The following is a 23,401-nucleotide window of genomic DNA, read 5'->3' as shown; positions in this document are numbered from 1 at the left end:
TTTTCAGTATTTGGGTTGACATTTAAGTGCCATTTTCAACTCATCAGATTAAGTTTCCCAGGTCACAGAGCCAACTATTTAAAAATATACATCAGAAATTTTCCTCATAAAAGGGCAGATCTATTCACTGAGGTGGTTGCCTTTAGGATAATCAAAGAGTGTTTGAGTAATAAGAATATTTTAGATAATGGGACTTGACATGGATAACGGTTACATGATTCATCTTCTTTGGTTCTCCGTGTTTTTCCACTAAGAGGGTTGCTCCCTGTGGATCTATACAGTGGAGATAGCAGAAGGTCATAGAAGAGGTATTTTAAGCACTCTGGTTTCATAGTCTATGCTTGATGGACAGAATAAAATGTATTCCTCCAGCTTTAAAGAATGAGGGCAAGGGGGTAGATAAAATGAGAAGTGAAGGCAAGGCAGAATTAGCTATCAATAAACACTGCAAACTCAGTGCACTTGTACCTCTAATTATTTTCCTTACCTCAACTTTTAATTCCACCAAAAAGTCCTTATATTTTCTCCTTACCTCTAACCCATTATAGCCTAGCCACCACAGAGACAGGATTCCATATAAAATCATGAATTTACACACACTCATACACACACACAAACACAAGCTGAGCCTTTGGTGCTGTTGAAGAAAATTTAAACATTTTAAGATGTAAAATTAAACTTACATGATCTGAGGTATGGTAGAAAAATAATCATAATAAAAATTAAAAGTGCAATGAATGAGAACAATGAAAAAGAAATCCACATGTTAAAAATGGTCTATAAACATATTTATAATTCATAAACTGCATTAAAATGGTTGTTTCATATCTTATCCATTAGAAATAATAAAAGTAAGAAAATATGCTCAATGCAGAGGTACTTTTAAAAAAAAAAAACACAAAAGCTAATAAAATACTTTTATGTCCATCAAAATATTCTTTGGAAACCAAAAATAAAAATGTATCATGTATGTTTTCTTCAGGTTGATCTGTAAAAGTCAGAAAAATACATAGTCCTCACCGTTGAACTTTCCGAAAAAGAATCCCTGTATGCACCAAGCATAAAGCAAAAGGCTTTATGTCGTCGTGAACTCCCTATATTGGTACAAAGAATTCCAGTTCAGTTACTATCAGAAAACATTTTTGTTTCAGTCAAACTGAAACAAATGACCTGACTTCACTACAGTGTAGTACATAGCTGAAGCTGTGTCCAAGAAGTTGTCTTCAGAGCACTAAAGACAGCTACAGAAACTCCTGAGGAGACTCCATGGTTTCTCACAAAACCAAAGTAAGTCTTAACCAAAGCGAAACTTGAGCCTGTATTTCACCGTGCTAGGACTCCTCCGAGGTGCGGAAAGGGGAACCTTTGGCTTGACGAGATTAGGTGGTTTTTTCTTTTCGGGAACAGTAACTGTGAAAGAAAGTTCCGGCTGCTCCGATTGCTTGAATCTTGGCAGAAAGTGGGTAGAGACGTGCTGAGGTTTAACCCGGGGGCTGCAGCCCCGTTTAGCCTTCCCTCTCTTGTTCAGGGCCACGTACCACTCCCGCCCCGTCTTTTCAGTTCTGTGTATCGCGGAGGCATAGGTATTATAGCTGTTTTCTTGAAATCGCTCCCTGAACTTGCAGTCATCTGTAAATTTGGCCTAGAGGAAAAAAAAAAAAAAGAAGAGGAGGAGGAAATTCAAGCAGTGATAATATTTTCAGCATATAATATAGAGAAGTCTTGGACTATAAGAAAAACAAGAATTCCACTGGCCCCTGCGCTCCGACTCCATTCTCTTTATAAAGACACATTTGCCCCTTTTAAAGTTGCTTTAAAATTACTATTTTCACTTCTATATTCCTACTTCATTCATCTTTGTAATGCTTGCGGTTTACTACGAATTACACAATTGTGAAATAATATCAGTGTATATTAAAATAACAGGAATCCAATATATTTAAATTCTGTTACTCTTTTTAACATACTTTGAAAATTTTAGTTAAAAATTTGACTTTTAACGTAAGATTTTTTTCCCCCTCCTAAACCATCAAGAAAGTAAATAGTACTATATTACTAAGAAACAATTGCCTGGTAAAACATGAATTCATTCAGAGAAATGGGGTCATGTTATCCTTTGAAACAAGAATAAGTTTTCAGTCTCATCAGTGTGCTTCCTGGTGCTGAGAAAGGGGTAGCATATGGCCCTATTAATATTGCATGTGTTAGAGTTCTTTAAGAAAAAAATTCATCCTCACACAGTGATACAGGAGAGTCTATTTGATGCCAGGAAGAAAAAAATTACCTTTTGGAGTTAATAGCAACACTTCAAGCAGATATCACTCTCTTTCCCTCTATACACACACACACACACGCACACACACACACACACAAACACACATACACACACACACACGCACGCACACATCTGCCCTTGAAAATGCTCACAGAACAGTGGAATAAGCAAAGAAGTAGACATTCATCACGGTGCAATTTGATAAATGGAATTATGACAGTGGTATGCAGAGGGTACAAGACATCCAAAAGGATAGAGGTGGCAGCGAAGAGGGCAGGAAGATCTTCTTAGAAAAGGTGACTTTTGAGCTGAGTCTCAAAGTACAATGAGATAATAGTGATCAGGTGACATGAGAGGTTTTGCAGGGAACAGGAACAGTGTGTTCACAGGTCATCAGGAAGCTACTATAAGTTGTTCAATGTGACTTTCACTTAGGAAGCATAGAGAAAGGACCAAGGGATAAAGATGACAAAGTAGGCCAGTACAAGCTCTGAAAAGGCTCAGTGTGCCGTCCTGAGGAAGTTGAATGAACACAGCATAGGGGAAGAGCGCAAGATGGTGCCAAATAGACCTGCAATCAAATGCTAGTTCTGCCAACTGAGTTCTTAGCTTTAGGCTCCTTATTCACAATATGTGCAGCCATAAGGCTATTGTGAGAATCAAAACATTTTTCTAGGAAAAGGATCTGGAGTTTAGCTTTTATCAAATACAAAAGAGTCCATAACTCCCAAAGAAGTAGAATTCCCTATCCTGGACTAGGTTTCACAATTCCAGGGAGGACCATTTGTACAAATGTCCTGGGCTTTGGAATACCAAGTATCTTGACCCATATATATGAACTGCTACTGCTGCTAAGTCGCTTCAGTTATGTCCAACTCTGTGCGATCCTGTAAACGGCAGCCCACCAGGCTCCCCCATCCCTGGGATTCTCTAGGCAAGAATACTGGAGTGGGTTGCCATTTCCTTCTCCAATGCATGGAAGTGAAAAGTCAAAGTGAAGTCGCTCAGTGTGTCCGACTCTTAGCGACTTCAGGGACTGCAGCCTACCAGGATCCTCCGTCCATGGGATTTCCCAGGGAAGAGTACTGGAGTGGGGTGCCATTGCCTTCTCTCTAAATACCAACTCTAGTATTCTTGCCTGGGAAATCCCATGGACAGAGGAGACCAGCAGGCTACAGTCCATGGAGCTGAAAAAAGAGTTGGACATGAATTAGTGACTAAACAACTATATATATATATATAATATATATTTGCTTATATATATAATTCTTTATATATCATAGAGGTTCCATCAGTTCAGTTCAGTTCAGTCACTCAGTCCGACTCTTTGCAACCCCATGGACTGCAGTACACCAGGCTTCCCTGTTCATCACCAGCTCCTGGAGCTTGCTCAAACTCATGTCCATTGAGTTGGTGATGCCATCCAACCATCTCATTCTCTGTCATCCTTTTTCCTCCTGCCTCAATCTTTCCCAGCATCAGGGTCTTTTCAAATAAGTCAGTTCTTTGCATCAGGTGGCCAAAGTACTGGAGTTTCAGCCTCAGCATCAGTCCTTCCAATGAATATTAAGGACTGATTTCCTTTAGGATGGACTGGTTGGATCTCCTTGCAGTACAAGGGACTCTCAAGAGTCTTCTCCAACACCACAGTTCAAAAGCATCAATTCTTTGGTGCTCAGCTTTCTCTATAGTCCAACTATACATAACTACTAGAAAAACCATAGCTTTGACTAGACAGACCCTTGTTGGCAAAATAATGTCTCTGCTTTTTAATATGCCCTGCTTCAGTTCCATACTGGAACTGAAAGTCCTCTAGTTTCCTTGCTTTTCTAATAATATCAAGCTTTCTTCTGCAGTACAGATCCCAACCCTGTAATCTGGAAGTCTGAACACTGCAAAACAATCTACATATACCTACTGTTGATGGCCACATAGAATTTTTGAGTTTTGAAGGGTACTGACAATATCAGAAGACAACCAATCTCAGAGTATTTCCAATAGCACATTTATCTTACACATAACAGTCTACCTGAGTTATTTACATTCGAGTGTAGAGTGTAGTTCAATCAAAAAGCTCTTTATTTGAGGGCTACGAAACTATGTATCTCAGAATCTGTCTCCTGGCGATTCCTTTGACTGGTTTTTAGCAGGCTATAATCTAGTGTTTTAAAGAACCATTGTCTATGGCTTTCTCTCATCACATCCTAACCTACTGGCCCATACCTAGGACAAGGGTGCTATGCTGACATTCCTTTAGAAGAGGACACATTTATTGTTCTTATTGGCTTTCAATTAAAAAGGCTTTCTTACAAACCAAACATAGATTTGTCAACTTAGTTCTTAAAAGGACGTCAGTGCTCTCCCATTCAATTAGATAATCTCAAAGTTTTATTGTAAAATAAAAACTATAGTCATGTGATAAAAGGAGAAGAGGGTGGCAGAGGATGAAATGGTTGGATAGTGTCACCAACTCAATGGACATGAACTTGGGCAAACGCCGGGAGACAGTGAGAGACAGGGAGGCCTGGTGTGCTGCAGTCCATGGGGTGGAAAAGAGTCAGATACAACTTAGCAACTGAACAACAGCAATAGTCTTCTGGAATATTTTCTGCTACATAAATGGACAAGCATTTTAGAAATGTGTGGAAGATTTCATTTAAAAAGAATAGTACGTATATTCATCCTGCTCAGATTTTTTTTCTTAAAATATGTCTGAATAACATTTCTAATGTATAGTACATTATACTTTGACTTGACTTCTACCCCTGTTTCACACACACACAAAATCATTTTCCTGAAATAAAGATAGCAGTGATTACTTAATTCAATTTTGACGAATTTTTAAAAAGTATACTGTATAATTCAACCTTTTTCCCCTAACAGGGTCAAAGAAAATGAAGAAACCTGTCTTTTTTTTTTAATTAATGTGGCCAACAGACACACATGCATACATATACCCACACAGTGTATTAACCTATGGCAATTTCTATAGTGAAAATCTAATGATACTGCCCTCTAAAATTATTGCATCTAAAACCTTTCTCCCTCTCCCCCTCCTCCGCTCAAGATTCATGTTGTTTCTTAAGAGAAGCTTTTGCCAGGATGACTGTTCAAGCTCTAGGTTTTTCAAGAGCCACTTAATTGTCACATGGGGTATAGAGACAGAATTCTGAGGACCCACACACTACTTGTAGGCCCTTAGCCAGTCCAAACGTCACACTGAAACAGAAGTAACGGCAGTCAGACTGTTCTGGCTTTCTTAATTGACTTCTAACTTAATGTTTCGTCGGAAAAATTCTTCCGGCTACAGTGGAACAGAATCATTTGAAATGAACATTTCAGTGAGTGTTTTTCATCAGATCTAGTTTCTTCTGGAGAAACTGACTGTTCCTGTCAATATTCCTGGTCCTTTTTAGACAAGATGGTAACCCCAAGCAGAGCATGAAAGTGAAAGTGAAGTCGCTCAGTCGTGTCCGACTCTTTGTGACCCCAGTGGACTGTAACCCACCAGGCTCCTCCATCCATGGGATTCTCCAGGCAAGAATCCTGGAGTGGTTTGCCATTTCCTTCTCCAAGGGATCTTCCCGACCCAGGGATCGAACCGAGGTCTCCTGTATTGCAAGCAGATGCTTTAACCTCTGAGCCACCAGGGAAGCAGTACATGGCTATCCTTAATGTTACCCATTAAACATCTCTATAGCAGAGTCATCAAGCAGCAGAATTATTTAAATGTACATTTGCCATTATACAATTTTAGATAATAAATCTTCCAGGCTAAGTTTAACCTTTGAAATTCTCTTGGAATTATAAAAACTCTTTTAGCAAAACATATACTTTTAAAATAATAGAGCTGTGGTGTTCTGTGGTGTTCTCAAGGGATGGGATGTGGGGGTGGAAGGAAGTCTCAGGAGGGAGGAGATTCACGTATACTTATCACTGACTCATGTTATTTTACAGCAGAAACCAACACAACATTGTAAAGCAATTATCCTCCAGTTAAAAACTTAAAAAATAAATAAAGAACTGGAGTATTTCCCTAGAAAAAGTGAAGTCAACATAAAGACTTTTATCTACAGTTCAGGTGTGAAGTAGAGAGGTGAATCAGATTTCAACTAAGCTACTGAAAACAGAATGGACGTCACCTTCATCCTCCCACCATCAGTCACTACAACAAAACCAATCATTAACATGTTCATAAAGAACCCCTATCTTTGTTTCTAATTCATTATTTTCTGAATTTATTCAATAGATGTTTATTGACTATGTATCACATCCCAGACACTGCTGGTTGCCATTTTTATGAAGAAAGACGATTTAGATATGGTTCTGTCTGTGTTCTTTGTTGACTTAAATTATCTGTGTTTTTCTCTTTAATTTCTCCTCGATTTTGCAAGTGTAAAAATAAGTTACAGTCAACAAGCCAAAACTGCAAAATTAAAAATGAAATGTTTAAATTGGCTGATTTCTACATAATTTAAAATCATCTTAATTGACAGAACAAATAAAAAACTAAATTACACTACTTTTGCTTGAAACTATGGAAATAATTCAGAGGTGGGGCAACACAGTGCTGTTAAATAAAACAAGAATTTTGGGCTTAGGAGAACACTTTGCCTTGATTCTACTCATCTCTTCACAGGGAGAGAGCACACAGTGGATATTTAAAAGAAAAATCAAATTCAGTTCAAAGAAAGTAATATTCCAGAAAAGAATAAGTCTGCTTAATTGAAATCTGAAGGTCAATTAAACCAGAGAATTCTTTCTGAAACAATATTTTAAAAAAACCTTCTAAAACCTGTTAATATAGTTTTGTTTCTTAGTCAACATGCTCTAAGATGATTGAGAATCTTATAGCAAGTGAGCTGAGGGCATGTTAATAGGGTCCCAATTCTCATTATGTGCAACTATCAAAGTAAATACATGATGTATGAAAGAGATGTATAAAGAGGATTAAATTCAGGCTAATAGCAAAGCCCTAGAGTATAAACCCTGGAGTCTGCAGGGTATTTAATCAATTTTAATTCTTTATTTCACTTTTTATTTGATTTGCTTCTTGCAAAACTTTATAAAGTTAAGTAATAAATACAAATAATTAAAATGTTATCAAAGGCTATATAATATTATTAAATAATTAAACTATTCTTATAGGCTGTAATCAACACAATTATACACCAAATTGTGCTCTAAACAACACTTTCTTGCTGCCTGCATCCCTGTTTCTGGTTCCTCTATGTTCTTTCAGTATGTTTTGGTTCCCAGTACTACTCATGCCAATGGGACTGCCCAGGCCAGGTGCCCTAAGCCCAGGCTGTTTTGTACAGTTGTGCAGGATGTTCCCAGCACAAAAGTACCAACCTTTGGTAGTGAGTGAAAGCCGAAAGCCAGACCCTGCTCCAACTGCAAGCAGAGAACTCCAGAACAGGGCAGCACGCACCCTGAGGATTGCCTCCTACTCTTTCCAAGCATTGTATGGGTCAGTTGTAGGCAAGCCATGCTATCTCCAGAGCTTGGCCATATTTCCTGCTTAGCAATCGCTATCTGGCCATTCTGTGTCTCAATACTTCATGCTGAGCAACCAAGGGAATATATGTGAGTGCTCAGGCATGAGTTCTCAGCCCCTTAGTCATGTCTGACTCTTTGTAACCCAATGGACTGCCAGGCTCCTCTGTCCATGGGATTTTCCAGGCAAGAATACTGGAGTGGGTTGCCATCCCCTTCTCGAGGGGAATCTTCCTGACCTAAGGATCGAACCCAGGTCTCCTGCATTGAATCAGATTCTTTACCATCTGAGTCACCTTGCTCAAAAGAGTTGGGCTATTGAGGTCTACCATGTGCCAGGGGTTTTACATATATTATTTCATTGTCACATAATTCCACAACTATTTGATGCTATTATCTGATTTTCCAGCCAGAAAAATAAAGAAAATAGTTCCTCTAAATCCCCACATTTACCAAATGCCAAGGTAAGCCTAAGACTTAAATCTCATCTACTGAATCCTACATTCAAGCTCTTTCAGTAACAAATCCAAGGGCGTCTCCTAGGCTTCTGTACATTACTACCTTGCCCTAAAGTTGCTCCATGTTAAAATACTGATAAAAACAAGTGGCACGCCCCAAACCACCAGAGACATAGAACACCATCTCTCACTTTAGGCTGAAATGGATCTCTGAAGCTACAAGGCAATTCATTACAGGAAATTTTTCTCAATAAAATAGAGCTTCAGTGTTGGGAAGATCCCCTAGAGGAAGGCATGGCAACCCACTCCAGTATTCTTGCCTGGAGAATCCCCATGGACAGAGGAGCCTGGCAGGCTACAGTCCATGGGATCCCAAAGAGTCGGACACGACTGAGCACAGCACAGCCAAATAAACATAGTGTGAAATTAAGGGACAACTGACATTTACTGCAAAGGTAGAATCCTGAACCCATTTTTTTTTTTTTTAGCCTGAGTTACTAGGTACTCAATTGTACTGTGTAAATTGAAAAGTTCTTAGAAAATGGGGGTGCCTCCCAGGTGGCGCTACTGGTAAAGAACCTGCCTGCCAATGCAGGAAACAACAGACAAGGGTTTGATCCCTGGGTTGGGAAGATACCCTGGAGAAAGGCATGGCAGCCCACTCCAGTATTGTCGCCTGGAGAATCCCACGGACAGAGGAGGGGGCAGGCTACCGTCCGTACGGTCCCAAAGAGTCACACATGACTAAAGTGACTTAGCACAGCACAAACCAGAGAATAAGGGAAGTTTCTATTCAATTCCTTTACAGAGGCCAATAACTTATTTTTTTAATGGTGATGATAACCATCACTCAAACCTTCATTTCCCCTTTCAATAAACATGCCCAGCTCTGGGGCTGCGGACTCCTCCTCACTCTGCCCCCAGCTCAGGAAGTCCAGTCCAGACTCTCATCCTGGGCAAGCCAGCTGGCACCCTCTGAAACCAAGAAAGGAGCCTTTTCTAGTCCTTGCTCAGGGCTGATCAAGCATACATTCCATGCCTGTTTCGTAAACTCTGCAATTAGCTTTCCTTCCAAGCATGATCCCCTAAAACCCTGAGAAACAAAAATAATTCCACCACATGCTTCATTCTGTATGTTTAAAATAAGCTAAAATGTTTTCCCCCAACAACCAATGGGTGATCACGTATAGTTTATGAAAAGATTGACAAATTCATGATAACCACTTTTTCCAAGATTCAGATTTTTAAGGGAACAAAAACACGATGCACGAGAAGGATCTTAAAAAATTATGAGATTATGACCATTGGAAATCTTTGCTTTCAAACTAAGTTCCTTGGGAAAAGGAAAACCCAGGACATAAGAGGCTACTGTATGCAAGACGAGTTGGGACCTAAAGGAAAAAAAAAAAGGCCAATAATGAATGTGATTTGAGGCTGGTCTAAATATCCGAGGGGGTCACAGCTGCCTGACCCCAAAATCAGAAAGAGGAGAGGGGAGATATAGGATCATGAAACAGCTGCATGAGAGCAAATTCAGGAAGATCTGTTCTAACATTAAATGCTGAATACTTTCCAGGAACTATTCTAAGTGTTTAATATGTATATCTCATTTAAAATCCTCCACTATCATCCTGTATTGGTAATTTAATTTTCTTCCTTTTACAGCTGATAAAGCCAAGGAATAGAAAGATTAAGTAAAACAACACAGTTTAAGAATGATACAACTTAACTACCAGACTCAAGATCTCCCTCTCTTACATTCAGACCCATCTCAGATAAATCCAGAAAGGCCCTGTATATGAGACTCTGGATAAAGACAACCAACCTGAGAAGAGAGCAAGAACAGAGTGAGGAGGGAGCATGAACAGACAGGCAGGCAGAGAGAGAGACCGAAAGAGAAGGGTGCTCAGCCTCACCTAGTACCTCACCTAGTACTAGTACCTAGTACCTGGGAATAAGTGGAGAAAGGACAGAGGCCACAGTGACCGTTCTGACTAACCCTCAAGGCTCTTGGGGAAACAATTACCTCGTGCTTCTCTCAGTGATTCTCAAGGCATCTTGAGAAGACCAGACACCTTCATCCTTGTAACAGATGCTGAAAAAAACCTGCATACTAGGGATCTGACTGCATTGTCTATTTAGGGTTTTTCAGTTAAAGGTCTCAAGCAGACCTGCGTGGAGATTAATATGAGTGTGTTGGTTGACCGAGGGCACAGAGCAGAGCATACTGAGACGGCTGAAGTCCAGATAAAACTTCTTTTACGGAATTAACAAACTCAGCACACAAAGGAAGCCAGCATAAATGTTGCCTAAATCTGAGCTCTCCAGGCTGATAATACTGTTCACCATCTTCGTGTCCACTGACCATGAAGCATTTTCTAAAAGATTTTCTGTGAATGAAACAGATCTCCTTTCTCTTCCAGAAGTACATCCTAAAAGAGGTTCCTGATGTAGCTCCTTATCGCACTGAATAACCAACATTTACAAAACAGTGTGGTAAGTTTCATGGTGCACACGTCTCCTCCTTTCTAGACTTTAAAATCAAGTACAGGAGACACAGAAGCAGATGGGGGAGAAAGATCCTCCCAAAGAGCTTGGAATGAGAGAGAGAGAAAGAGAGAGAAGAAAGCAAAAATAGTCTAAGGATGAACCACAGTATTCACTCTTTAAAATGTAGCATAAAAATATTATTAAAACACGCAACTATTAATTTCCATAAAATAATACCTGAAAATAGTGTAAATAGTTCCAAATGAAACAAAATATCTTCTTTCAAGCTAACTTTTCCCTACCAAGCATTATAACATTTAAATGGAGAGAGAATTTTTAAAGCATGTTATTCTTGTTCAAGTTTTTGTTAACTGTGGTAACTTAGGAAAATATTTAACATCTCTGAGACTGTTGCCTCACCTAACCAGGTAATGAGAGAATGTGAGTGAAAGAACTTTGAAAGAAATATACAGATATTTTATCTCTACCTAGTAACTAACTTTTAATAGTCTGATTGTTACTATATAAAACAAGAAAAAAATCTACTATAGTCCATGAATATTTCTCGATATACTATGGGTTTACTTTCCCCAGAATTACAAGAATACTTTACATTTATAGTTCACACTTACTTCGTAAATAGAACCCCAAAGTTACTCTTCATTAATTTAAAATTTTTCCAGTTTTATTGAGATACAATTGACATACAACACTGTGTAAGTTTAAGATATACAACATGATGATTTTATATAGCTATTATTTGAAATGATTATAAAGTTCCTGTTTAAATGCCTCTGCACAATTATTAATTTAAAGCAGTTCACTAATTATACATTTAATCCTGAAAGTGTTAGGCATTGTAGCCTTTTTAGTGGTGATGAAACTTTGTAAGTCAAACTAAATCAAATAATTATATTTAAAGTTATAAGAACAATTTTTCAACATGTTTAATTAGTAACTAAAAAGAATGAGGAAATCATCTGGCATACAACTAATAAACATTAGGGCTAATACTATATCTGAATTCAACTTCCTCAAAAATAAATCACTTTATAATTTAATTAGGTTTCTATCAAGAGAAAAAGTGCTAATAAAAGCTCAAATAAGAGACTGTGGGCTTGGACAATTAGTTTAAAAAAAATTCCCATAATCATAGGGCTTAATTTTTTATCTACAATTCAGCTCAAAGTCATCAGAATGACTTTTATATCAAAGAGCTTCAATGAGTGACAAGAGCAAGGCTTGCTTTGTACTGTTTAAAAGTCATTATTCCATGAAATAACTTTTAGCCTGCCAAGATGAGAAAGAATAACAGATGCTGTTTTTGCATTATCTGCATTATTTCGGCCAGGCTTCCTTAGACATTTGGGTCAAGTTTCTGGAAATTTGTTACTTGCATTTGACAGAGGAATCATGTATCCTAACCTCTCAGTTTGACCTTTCTAATTGGCATCCATTTGTAATACTTTGCTTGCTGCTACAATTATCCTTAAGCTGGTCCAAGGGAGTCTATTTTTTGCATGTGCTAAGGCTTGAATCAGAATATTTTAAAAATTAAGATTTTCACCCAAAATAAGCAAACCAATAACAGAAATTTTTTTCCGGAATTGCATATTATTATAATGCTTAGAGTTTGAAGGTGTTTCAATCTTTAATGACCAAAGTAGATCGAAGAAAAGTTATTCAGTGCAGAAGCAATTGAAGATTGTTTTCCATTCTGTATGTGGATTTTTAGAAGTCAAACATCTTTTTAAAAATAAAATGGCATGTCCTGCTTTCCACAGCAAAACTTTGCCCCTTAAAATAGGTTATAAACCAGAGCAATTATTTTATGAATATTATAATTTGCCAGAATAAAATAATCAGCTCAGAAAATGAGATAAGTAAATCTAGTTATAACTCTTGCAATGGATGATCAAAGAGGCTAACAAAGATTTAATAAACTGAGATTATAGTAGTTTATTGTATTTAAATGTGAATTATCTAATAATAGGTAATATTTATTGAGCACTTACATTATACCTTATATTGTTCTAAAAAGCTTTGTATATATTATCTCATTTAATCCCCAAATAACTGTAGAAATAGCTTCAGTTTTATGATCTCCTCCAAAAGATATTAACAAGCCACCTTTAGATGCTAGAGAAAGGAAAACAGAAAGTCTTAAACATTAAACCAAGTGAAATTCTCTTTCAATTTTTTAAAAGTCTGTAAAGCAGAAATCATAATTAGTAAGTTTCAATTGACTGCACTCGATTAAAACTTCCTATATACTTTGAAAACTGGAAAAGTCATATTTCTCCAATTTAATAAAAATTAAAGTGAATAAGGATTAAAGGAGTAGCTTTAAAGAAGAACTGCTTTTTAAAATGATTTAGCGTGACAAAACTATGTACAGCACAGACAAAGCATAAATAACTTTTTAAGGGCTGTGCATACACACTAATACTAATGAAAGAATCTCTTAACAGGAAAGTTAAGCTAAATGTATTTTACTATCTTTAAAACATTTTAGTGTTTCCCAAGTAATGAGCATTTTCAGAACAAAGCATAGAAATCTATAATTTATAAATTGATTACAAACTGTGTAACTAGTCCAAAAAAAGTGTTTAAGAGTGCAGAATCAGTGCAGAATCATAGCTTTAAGAAGTAATTGTTTTTGATACAACAAAAACTACAAGATGAAAATGTCTCAAATGAAATTTCTCTATTAAAGGTCAAAATCATCTCATTATTGGTTTCTTCCCACCATACTTATTAAAATAAATATGTGTTTTATTAGTTAGACTCCATTTTTGACATAATAAGTAGCTTTTAAAATTAAGAACATGATCTACTGATTACACAATCACCATCAGTATGTAAATTTAAAATATAATATAGTGTTTCCATAATATTTCTCCTTACTTGGACCACTATTAAGACATAAATAATGACAATTACTTAGAGAATACTTTTTTCAAATAAACTTATCCTTAAACCTTTTTGTGGATTCTATATTATCTTTTCAAGTAAATAAAATATTTAAATTATTACTTATAAAAATACATACAATTCTCTTGGTTTAATGGATACATAATCTTATAAAAATGAAAAACATAAAGTTCTCTGGGCAAACTGTCTTATCTATCAATTTGGAAAATCACTCATTCCATTTTATACATGTAAAATCTCTGTAACACCTTTAACAAATGTAAAGTGGTTCTACTTACACTTGCATGGAGTTTTCCTTTTTTTGACATCGCTAAAAATTTGTTGCTGAAAACTCCTCGTATTCCTACAATCCCCTGAGACACAGCAAATATTTCCAAAATACCTAGGATGACAGAAATCCCAAAATAAAACACAGACTCCTCTATATATCATTGTGAAGATTTAAATTTCTACAGAGACTCTTTCCATTCTTTATTACAGTGATTTTTTAAAAAAAGTATTTGACATCCTTGTTTATTGTGACATTTATTATGTAAAAGGAAAAAAAGGTTTGGGACTCAAGTATTCATTTAAAATGATAAATTTCAAGGTTCAAAATTTAGTTGTGCTTCATTAGTATTCATTTTTTCCTAAAAATGATGTCAGTATTAGTAATCAGTGTTTGACAGGAGAATCTTTTCAAGTTCTAAGGAAATGGAAAAGACTTTTTAAAAATGTTTTACAAAATAATTCTCATGCATTGTTGCTCTGTCAAAGATAAGACAGTACATTGAATATTAAAGCACATACAACTGCACTCAAGGTTAATATAAATCACTGGAAGCCTTAGAAACAATATTCAATTAAATAAAAAATCCCTCTTCTCAAATGACCATAATTATAAAAGTACAAATCAATATATATCATACCCTATCATTTAGTGGTTGCTTATTTCAAGATTACACATAACAAGACACTGAAAGCACCATAGATAACTTGGAGTTGTTAGCTCAATGAAGTGTTTGATGGATTATGGTTTGAGACATCTTGCATTTTGAATGACTCTCCTGGAAAAAATTTCATGAAGTATTTTATTATGTTATCATTTACATTTGGTATTTCATAGTGAGAATTACCAAGTCTATGTCCCTCTGTCTCCTATAATAATTTGAAAGTTCACATCCACTGGGTCAAAAGAGTTGCACACCACAGTTCATAGAGTATTTTTAAGAAGCTGAAACTCATAGTCTGTATATAATTGGAATTCCTGCCTGTTTACCATAAACTCATATGTAATGCTAAATGAACAAGAGAAAAGCATAGGGCTTTTTGGTAACTGCCTACATTAAATTGCAAAAAAAAAAAAGATAAAATAATATTACTTATTAAAGCTATAAAAGGACCTGTCTTGGAAGAAAGGAAGGAAGCAAGTGGGAGTGGAAGGGAAAAGGAAAAAAATATCAATATTTCAATCTGTAGTATTTTGAATATATATTCTAATTAGAATATTTCAATAGGACTCTGTTGAATAGGGAAGTTCACCAGATTTTCTTAACATAATAATCTCCTCCTACAGTATTTGAAGTATATATAAAATTATTCAATATACAAGAAGCAGTGTATTGTGGATACACATGTATAAAATACATACAAACACATTTATGAGTATCTTTATAGAGCACTTAAATGTTGCATAATGTGATCTAATACCTATAATTGTAGCAAATCTTGACACTTATTTATTCAACTTCATTTTTAAAAAATACTTGAACAGAAAGGTCATAGGGAAACTACTGTTCTTGTGAACAAGTGTTCTTAGCCTGGAGTAAATAAAACACATCTCAAGAAAACTACTGCTACCACTTTATTAGTGGGTGTTTCTTTAAAATGAACTCCCCCAAATCTAAAAACTATTAGAAAGGAACTATTTTTGCTTTCAGGATTAAAAAAACTCCTAAAAAAAAACACTGTGTCTTAGAAATTCTTTTTTTCAAAATGTTTTCAAAATTCAGTTTATAATAGATTTTATGATACAGACTAATTGTGATGCATATCCAAAGACTTAGAAGCATTATCATTTTATCAAATAGTAACAAAGCATGCAAAATGCTTTGTAAAGATAAATTTACTACACAATGTAGTATGATAATAATATTATTAATAAAGCATGATTAGAATATCTGATGCAAAGTTAAATTTCTATCAGAATTACGGGGTAATATTGAAAATAGCATTAATGATTTTGGATATTTCAGAGATGGTGAATACAGTTGAGAATACTATGTAGACATCTGTTAAACAATGAGACAGGGAGAACACAAGAAATCATCTATGTGTAGAATGACAGATACAAAACAATGTGGAATTAGTAGAAAAGACTTGATGGTATGTTTCCCTCAATTGACTCCTGGCTCTGCGTTGGTAAAGGTTTTCTGTATTATTGTCTGGAAAATCACCTGGTTTTGTAAATGCAAATCTACTGTGTATTAGTTGGGGAAAAAATTTCTCATTAATTCTCATGTGTTTGCAGGTTAACATTTCAGAGGTCAAGACAAAAGGGCTCTGTAAATCTTTGTTTAATGGGAAACTGTTTTGTTTATATAACTGGCTTCTGACAACATATTCTATTTTTAAGAAAGACCCATTTTGACTCAACTCATTTCCCAATTGCATGTATATGTTATATAAAATTTGCATTGTATTGTAATAAATTTTAAATATGGGGAAGATGAAAAAATATGTGTGAAAGTGTTATTTTATTACATACTACTACATGGCTTCTTTTCTTGTAAGTTCCAGTACCAAAAAATGATATATTGCCTGAGAATAAAAGGATTTTATAATTTTAAGAAAATTATATCTAATTGAAACCTTGAAAATGATTTTTCTACAAAAGTCATTCTGTTTCAAGTTATGAAGAATGAAGGAAAGAAACAAGCTGAGATTAAATGAAATAATTGTTTTTTCAAAAGTTAACTTTGGTATGATGTTCTAAATTTTAATGTAATTATAGTGTACTATTGGGAACACTGTTAAGATTATAGTTTTAAAGTCATTTCAACAGTAATTTCACAGTCTTTTTTCATAGAATATTGGAGTAGATTCTTCAAGCCCCACAATTCAACCTCTTTCCCCTCACCTGCTTGAAAAGATCACAGGCCTATTGATTTTCATGCCAAATCTCAATAACTCATTAAAGAATTCTAAGTATTTTAAACCTATGTGCACTAAATCACATGTATATAAATTTCAGAAAGCATTTCTCTAAAATTGATTTTTTTTTCAACTTTAGTAATTTCCGCTTAAGAGTCAGCAATAATAAATTTGATGGGAATTTATAATTCCCATGGAAGCCCAAATGGTAGCCCGAAGAAAAACTGTGGAAGATCAAGTGCCTCAGATTACAGTCAGTGGATGTTTGTAAATTGGATTGTTTCTTTGATCATGTCACTACCTCTCTTCCTTTTCAGGATACTCCATGTGTACACATGTATGAATATATGTCTTAGTAATCTCCTGCTGTTTTGGTCCTGCTGGGGGAATGGGAAAGGGAGAGAGATCAGTATAAATTAATGCACATTAAAGTACAAGTGACAATGTGTTACCTTTCCTACGGTGCTCATATTTAAGAGGATCAAAAGTAAAAAGCAGTGTTAAATTGAAGGAATTATTCTCTCTTGGTGGAATTCTGGGATTGACATCTAGGTTGAAGGATGCAGGGATTCAGAGTCTCGCACTGCTTAATCCATTTGCAAGCATTAGGTGTTCATTACAAAGTAAACTTATTCCCATAAGAAAATCTCTATCTAGATTTGTTCACTTAGTCCCCTCTAGAATTTTTAATACAATAAGACTCTTATCAATGATGGTTCATACAGTTATGTAGACGTCTCCCTTTTTTCTATTTTATCAGTGAATAAGATACACAAATATTCCATGTATTCAGAAGATTTCAACAGCCCATCTGAAAACGCTCAAAGATAAATCATTTAAAATTGATGTTTCTCTACTTGGCTTCACACAGCAACAAATATGACAAGTCATTATCAAATCTGAGTCTTGAAATCTGAGTTTACTGCTGCTACTAAGTCGCTTCAGTCGTGTCCGACTCTGTGCGACCCCATGGACGGCAGCCCACCAGGCTCCTCCGTCCCTGGGATTCTCCAGGCAAGAACACTGGAGTGGGTTGCCATTTCCTTCACCAATGCATGAAAGTGAAAAGTCAAAGTGAAGTTGCTCAGTCGTGTCCGACTCTTAGCAACCCCATGGACTGCAGCCCACCAGGCTCCTCCATCCATGGGATTTTCCAGGCAAGAGTACTGGAGTGGGGTGCCATTGCCTTCTCCGAAAATCTGAGTTTGGCAGTCTTCATTAAGCTAGCAAATTTGCCCCTTGAGTTTTCCCGTATAGATTCTGGTTTATTTAGGCTTCGGGGACTATATAAAGGTTGACTCTGCGTTAACATCAAGGTTGACAGTGGATTCAGATTTTTAAAAGCTAGCCAAAATACATGACTGTAATCTCCATATTTTTATGTGAACAGTACGTCTTTGTGTAGCGATAGCCTTAAGCTTTTGCTCCCTGAACTAACAGTTACTTGATTTCCTCTTCTTCAGTGGCCCAAGATAAGCCAACAGAAGCATTGTATTGAAACTAAACTTGAAAATGTAGAAATTAAAGGAAAGTTTTGTTTTTATTCAGTAGTGGAATTCTATCATCTATCTTGTCTTGCCCATCTTCATCCTTCCTTAGCGTTTCCTTATGATAAGAGTTTATGTGCAATGAGCTTGATTCTTATCTTTAAAACTTGGGATAACTCTTGTATGAGAAGCTAGAAGACTATATTAAGTGGTATACCTTAACTAAACAAATTATGTTTCAAATCTATGGGAAATGTACTTTTGATAACAAAACAAAAAATATTCAGGGTTTGCAAAAATTTTAATGTCAAATGATAGTTATGAAACACACACATATATATTTCTCTCTCTGACAAACATTACAGAAAATTATGGAGTTTAGAAGAACCTGTTAGAATGCAGTTTCATGGCAGAGTTTTGACTCTTTACAGAAGTAACAAGTTGTGTCAGAATAATGTATGTTTTCCATCACTGCTAACTCGTAGACAGTAGAATAAGATGATGAGGTAAAACTGATGTATCCTCCATGGTTCTCATGGTCCAAGCTCTCTCAGCGTCTCTTAAGAGATCTGGGCAAATGTTTCCTTATCTACTCCAACCAATAGTCCATAAACAACTCCTGTGTTTACATTTGTACCAGGAAACCGTCATGTGCTATTTTCAAAGAGGTCTATGACCAACTGCAATTAGCAGATCTTGTTTCTCTTTCACAGCTACTTAAAGACAGAGATTCATTTTAAACTTTCAAATTACATGCTATCCTTTTAAAAATGACATATTTCATAAATTCTTCATGGATCAATGGTAGCTAAATCTTATGATACCATGTATGACATTGCAGACATCACAAAGCTGAAAATCACCATGATTTAAACAAATTATACTTTCCTCTGTGAGAAAAACCTATAGAAGGCAAAGGGGGAAAAGTCCCAACTAACCCAATATCAAGTAACCAGAATATCAAGCTTGCTGAGCTAGGTATCCTGTGTTGGGTAAATGAACAAATGCATGAGTGAATAAGTGAACTGATCGAAAGATACAGACTAAACTCTGAAAGGCTGTTATAAACTGGAATGAATTAGGAAAGCGTTAGTTAAATTAAGAAAGTTTTATTTAGGCACTTTTATTTAGTTTTGTTTAAGAAACAAAGCAGCATTTTGTGTCTGTTTTTTGTTAGATATCTTTCAAAGTGGATTTTAAAATAGAATGTACCTTGGAAATCAATACCAGCCAATGTCTTCTTTAGCTGAATGTATTCTCTGTTGATCTGTTCTCAGTTTCCTTTCTATGCTTTTCTATAACTTCCCCTCCAAAAGGCCTAAGCTGCAAAAAATCTTTGTTCTTGTGGTTTCTCCCAAGAGAAGAGGGTAAATACCGTGGGAATGAGTCTGGTTTTCAGAGATCCCTAGCACACCAAAACCCACTCCAACACCTCCTTTTACCCATCCTGGGATCCAACCTGCGGCTCCTTGCAAGTTAGCTTTGAATCTTCCCTTGGGAACACAGAAGTCATTCTCTGTTGAGGCTGAGTTTGGGGATAAACTATAGGAAGAATGGGTTTCCCTGGTGGCTGAGTGGTAAAGAATCCATCTGCCAATGCAGGAGATGTGGGTTAGACCCCTGGGTTGGGAAGATCCCCTGGAGAAGGAAATGGCAACCCACCCCAGTATTCTTGCTTGGGAAATCTCATGGACAGAGGAGCCTGGTGGGCTACAGTCCATGGCGTCTCAAAAGAGTCAGACACAACTTAGCTACTGAACAACAGGAAGAACAGAATAGAAACAGTGTTCCTGTAAGAGAAAGGGGAAAAGATTACCACAAGTGGGGAAATGAACTCTGATGTCTGGTGGAAGGAGAGCTGGGTGGGACAAAATGAGCACAGATGGAAATAACACTTGCTTAGACATAACATTTGCTTATCCTGAAATCTCCGGAAATTCCCCTTCACCCTAATTGACCTTGCCTTTTTATCACCAAATATGGCGAGAAGTTTAACGACTGCAATGAACCTTAAAACACAGAAGTAGGCCCCTCAGACTTTCCTGGTGATGCAGTGGATAAGTGTCCACCTCCCAAAGCAGGGGACAGAGGATCAATCCCTGGTCCGGGAAGATTGCATATCCCCCTGAGCAACTAAGCCCTGTGCCTCAACTACCGCCCACACACTGCAACTAGTGAAGTCTGCACTCTGCAACAGGAGAAACCACTGCAATCAGAAGCCCATGCACCACAAGGAAGGGTAGCCCGGGCTCCTGAAAGTACAGAAAGACTGCCACTGCAAGGAAGACCCAGCCAAAAATAAATACATTATTTAAAAAACAAAAAAACAAAAAACAGTCCCCTCTGAAGAGCGTGTGGGAGGCCCTGGCATTCACTAGGGCTGACGCGGAAGGCCCTCTCTGGGGTTCGGTGCTCCAAGCCACCTCACCACGGGCAGCACAGCAAGCTGAAGGCAGAGGCGGTAGGAGCAGTCAGGGGCAAGGGGCAGGCGTGGACCCGCTCGCGTTCCACTTCCCGCCTCCTGAACTCCCGAGAGAGAGCTTGCCAGCCGGCCACCCCACCGATGTGCGCATCTCCCACCCCCCGTGGGGGCTGGAGCTGCCAGCCCCGCAGTGGCGCGCCCGCTCCTCTGGAGCTTGGTTAAGAAGAAATCTGTGGGGTCATTGGCTTGAGGCAGAGAAAGTTAAGTACACCTGGGAGCCACCAGGGTGACACTCCGGGCCGGATGACTGTGCGCTGTCTCCTGGCCTCGTTTCCGCTCTCCCTGGGTCCCTGAGGCCGGGGCCGTGCGTCTATCTGTTGGACCAGCCCCGGCTGGAAGAGCCATCTGGCCCTACCGAGGAAAACGTCCGCAGAGATGTCCCCAGTCCCACACATCTTTCCCCTCTGCTGCCTTGGAAAGACAGTGAGAGGAATCAGGAGCCGCAGTGATGGTCTGGAAACTCAGAGTGGAAGGGAGGAGACAATGAAGGAGGGAAAGAAAGAGAGCTAAACTAAGAAAGAAATTTTAAAACTTGGCTTAAATTTAAAAACCCACAAAAAATTCACCTGTACCGAACTGAACTGCCTCTAAATGTTCCCTAAAATACAGAACCTTCCTTTAATTGTCCTTGGGGGACAAAAGGCCGGCCACTCTTCCTCACAAGGTCTGGTCATGGTCTTAAGATACTAAACGTTGCTAAACCCAACTCCGGAATTAATAATTCGAATGTCCATCACGTCTCCCTCTCGAAACGTGTCCAGTTTTCTAGATCACTGTCTTCTTCCAATCAGAGAACGTCTGGTGTCCCGTCTGATATACCTATATATCCTATATGTATATGATGTGCAAATATGTACGTACCTACAAGAGACACATACAGATACACATACACACACATATACGCACACACATTACGTAGCAATTTGGGGTTTGTGGTAGCGGTTGTGAGAGGGGAGTAGGTGAGATTTGGTTATTTTTAAAAGAACTGTTCAGTTATGGGGAGGTAAAGGGGTGCACTTTGCTGCCCAGTGAAAAATGCTAGTCTGGTAAACAGAAGCAGAAGGTAAACAGAAACTAAACAAGGAGAAAGATTTTTGGTTTTGCTCTGGGCACAGGTTGGAGCTCCTCTTTGGGACCAGGGCAAGCTGGAAACAAGGTGCCTGTCTGCACCAGCCTCGGGGTAGCCTGTACCTCAGGAATCGCCATTCCCCATCCCCACGAGAGCGGTAAGTGTGTGCGTGCCCCCCAGACGCACCTCCAACCCAACCCGCCCGGCTGTTTCGAGGGCCGGCTGGATCCCAGTGGCCCAAGCTCCGGAAGGTGCGCTTACAGCCCGGGGAATAACCGGCGGTCCCTCTCGGTGCTCCCGCCACCCGCTCAGGACAGGTTTTGGAGGAGAGCAAGCAACTTACTTAACATATTGGCTTCGTGGGAGCCATTGACTTTGCCATCCGGGTAGATCTGCAGATGGAAACCGATGCCCACTCTGCAGTAGAGGCTGCCGGTCCGGCGCCCCGAGGGGCTCCACTGGAAGCTGCTCTGCTCCAAGCCGCTTCCTGGGCCGCCCCGAGAAGCCGCGGAGGAGGAGGAGGAGGCAGGGGAAGAAGAGGAAGACGCGGTACTACTGCTGCTCCGGCGGCTGCTGGCGCCTCCCGGGTTCCTCTCGGTGGCGGCCGGTCCGGGCTGCCCTTTGGGTGCGAGGCGCTCCTCCCCTTGAGCCCAGGCGCTGAGGATCAGGTGGCTAAGGAAGAGGAGGAGGAGGAAGGACAAGCTCATGCTTCCAGCCGCGGGGGTCCTAAGTGCATCTTGCAGGGTTGGTTCTGGGCTCCGTAGCCCCCGCGCGGCTGCGTGCCTCTGGCGCTGCCCCCCTCGCAGCACCGGGTGGACATAGCCTCGGGGAAGAGAGAGAGAGGGAGAGAGGGGGAGAGAGAGAGAGGGAGGCCACCCGAACGGATCTCGGCGCTGGCACTGGGATATTTATAACGCCAGTGATCTCACTGCTTGCTCCGTGCACGCCTGCGAAGCTTCCCCTCACCCGCCGCTTTGTGTACTCTCCGGCCGGTGCGGGGAGGGGCGGGGGTGTGGAGGAGGGAGGAGATGGGAGAGGGCGAATCGGAGGGGAAGCCGGGCGGAGGGAAGCTGCACCCCGACGCCCGGCGCGCGCGCACGCGGGCCACGCACCCCAGCAGTTCTCACGCGCCGCACGGCCACCTCCACTCGCGCCAACGCGGCGCCGATTCCAGCCCAGCGCGAGCCCCCGGACTCCTCCAGGGGACAGCCCCTGGGATGGGGGCTTGAAATGCCGAGTGAGTGAGTTCTCATCCTCTCGCACCTCCGAGGAACGCTGGCGTCCCAGCAACGCGCCCTCGCCTACCCACGATCCAGTCTCCAAGTTCACTTCCCCGGTGCCCAGCCGACCCGACTGTCACCACCCCCGCCCCTGGGGTGCCTCGGGAACTGCATCCCGAGGGGGAGGCATCCCGGCGTGGGGGAACCCCCGCCCGTGCTCCAAGTGTTGGCCGCCAGGAACCAAACAAGGATTCGCAACCCAACTTGGGAAGGCTTTGGTGTGGCGCGCTGGGTAGAAGGCTGTGGCTGCTGATTTACTAAAGAGCTAAGGAATGGATTTATTCAGTGTTTAGAG

At 39.2% G+C, this 23,401-nt stretch overlaps 1 protein-coding gene across 1 annotated transcript; it reads right to left on the bottom strand.

Annotated features, from left to right (window-relative positions):
• Positions 1-890: 890 nt before the first annotated feature.
• On the bottom strand, positions 891-22,684 carry FGF5 (fibroblast growth factor 5). The gene is made up of 3 exons (XM_040237180.1): positions 22,170-22,684; positions 13,935-14,038; positions 891-1,642 (listed from the first exon to the last, which is right to left on the bottom strand). The coding sequence occupies exons 1-3, from the start codon at positions 22,531-22,533 to the stop codon at positions 1,295-1,297; spliced, it is 816 nt and encodes a 271-aa protein (XP_040093114.1). The 5' UTR covers positions 22,534-22,684; the 3' UTR covers positions 891-1,294.
• Positions 22,685-23,401: the final 717 nt, after the last annotated feature.

Source organism: Oryx dammah, unplaced genomic scaffold, assembly GCF_014754425.2.
Source record: "Oryx dammah isolate SB20612 unplaced genomic scaffold, SCBI_Odam_1.1 HiC_scaffold_3, whole genome shotgun sequence".
NCBI lineage: Eukaryota > Metazoa > Chordata > Mammalia > Artiodactyla > Bovidae > Oryx > Oryx dammah.
The sequence above is the reverse complement of the archived record's forward strand: the minus strand, read 5'-3'. Positions and strand labels throughout refer to the sequence as shown.

Coding starts and splice junctions, on each gene's coding strand:
- FGF5 (XM_040237180.1), bottom strand. CDS start 22,533: ATGAGCTTGTCCTTCCTCCTCCTCCTCTTCCTTAGCCACCTGATCCTC. Junction 14,039..22,169: donor CCACGAAGCCAATATGTTAA/GTAAGTTGCTTG, acceptor CTGTCATCCTAG/GTATTTTGGAAATATTTGCT. Junction 1,643..13,934: donor AAGGAAAACTCCATGCAAGT/GTAAGTAGAACC, acceptor TTTTTCCTCTAG/GCCAAATTTACAGATGACTG.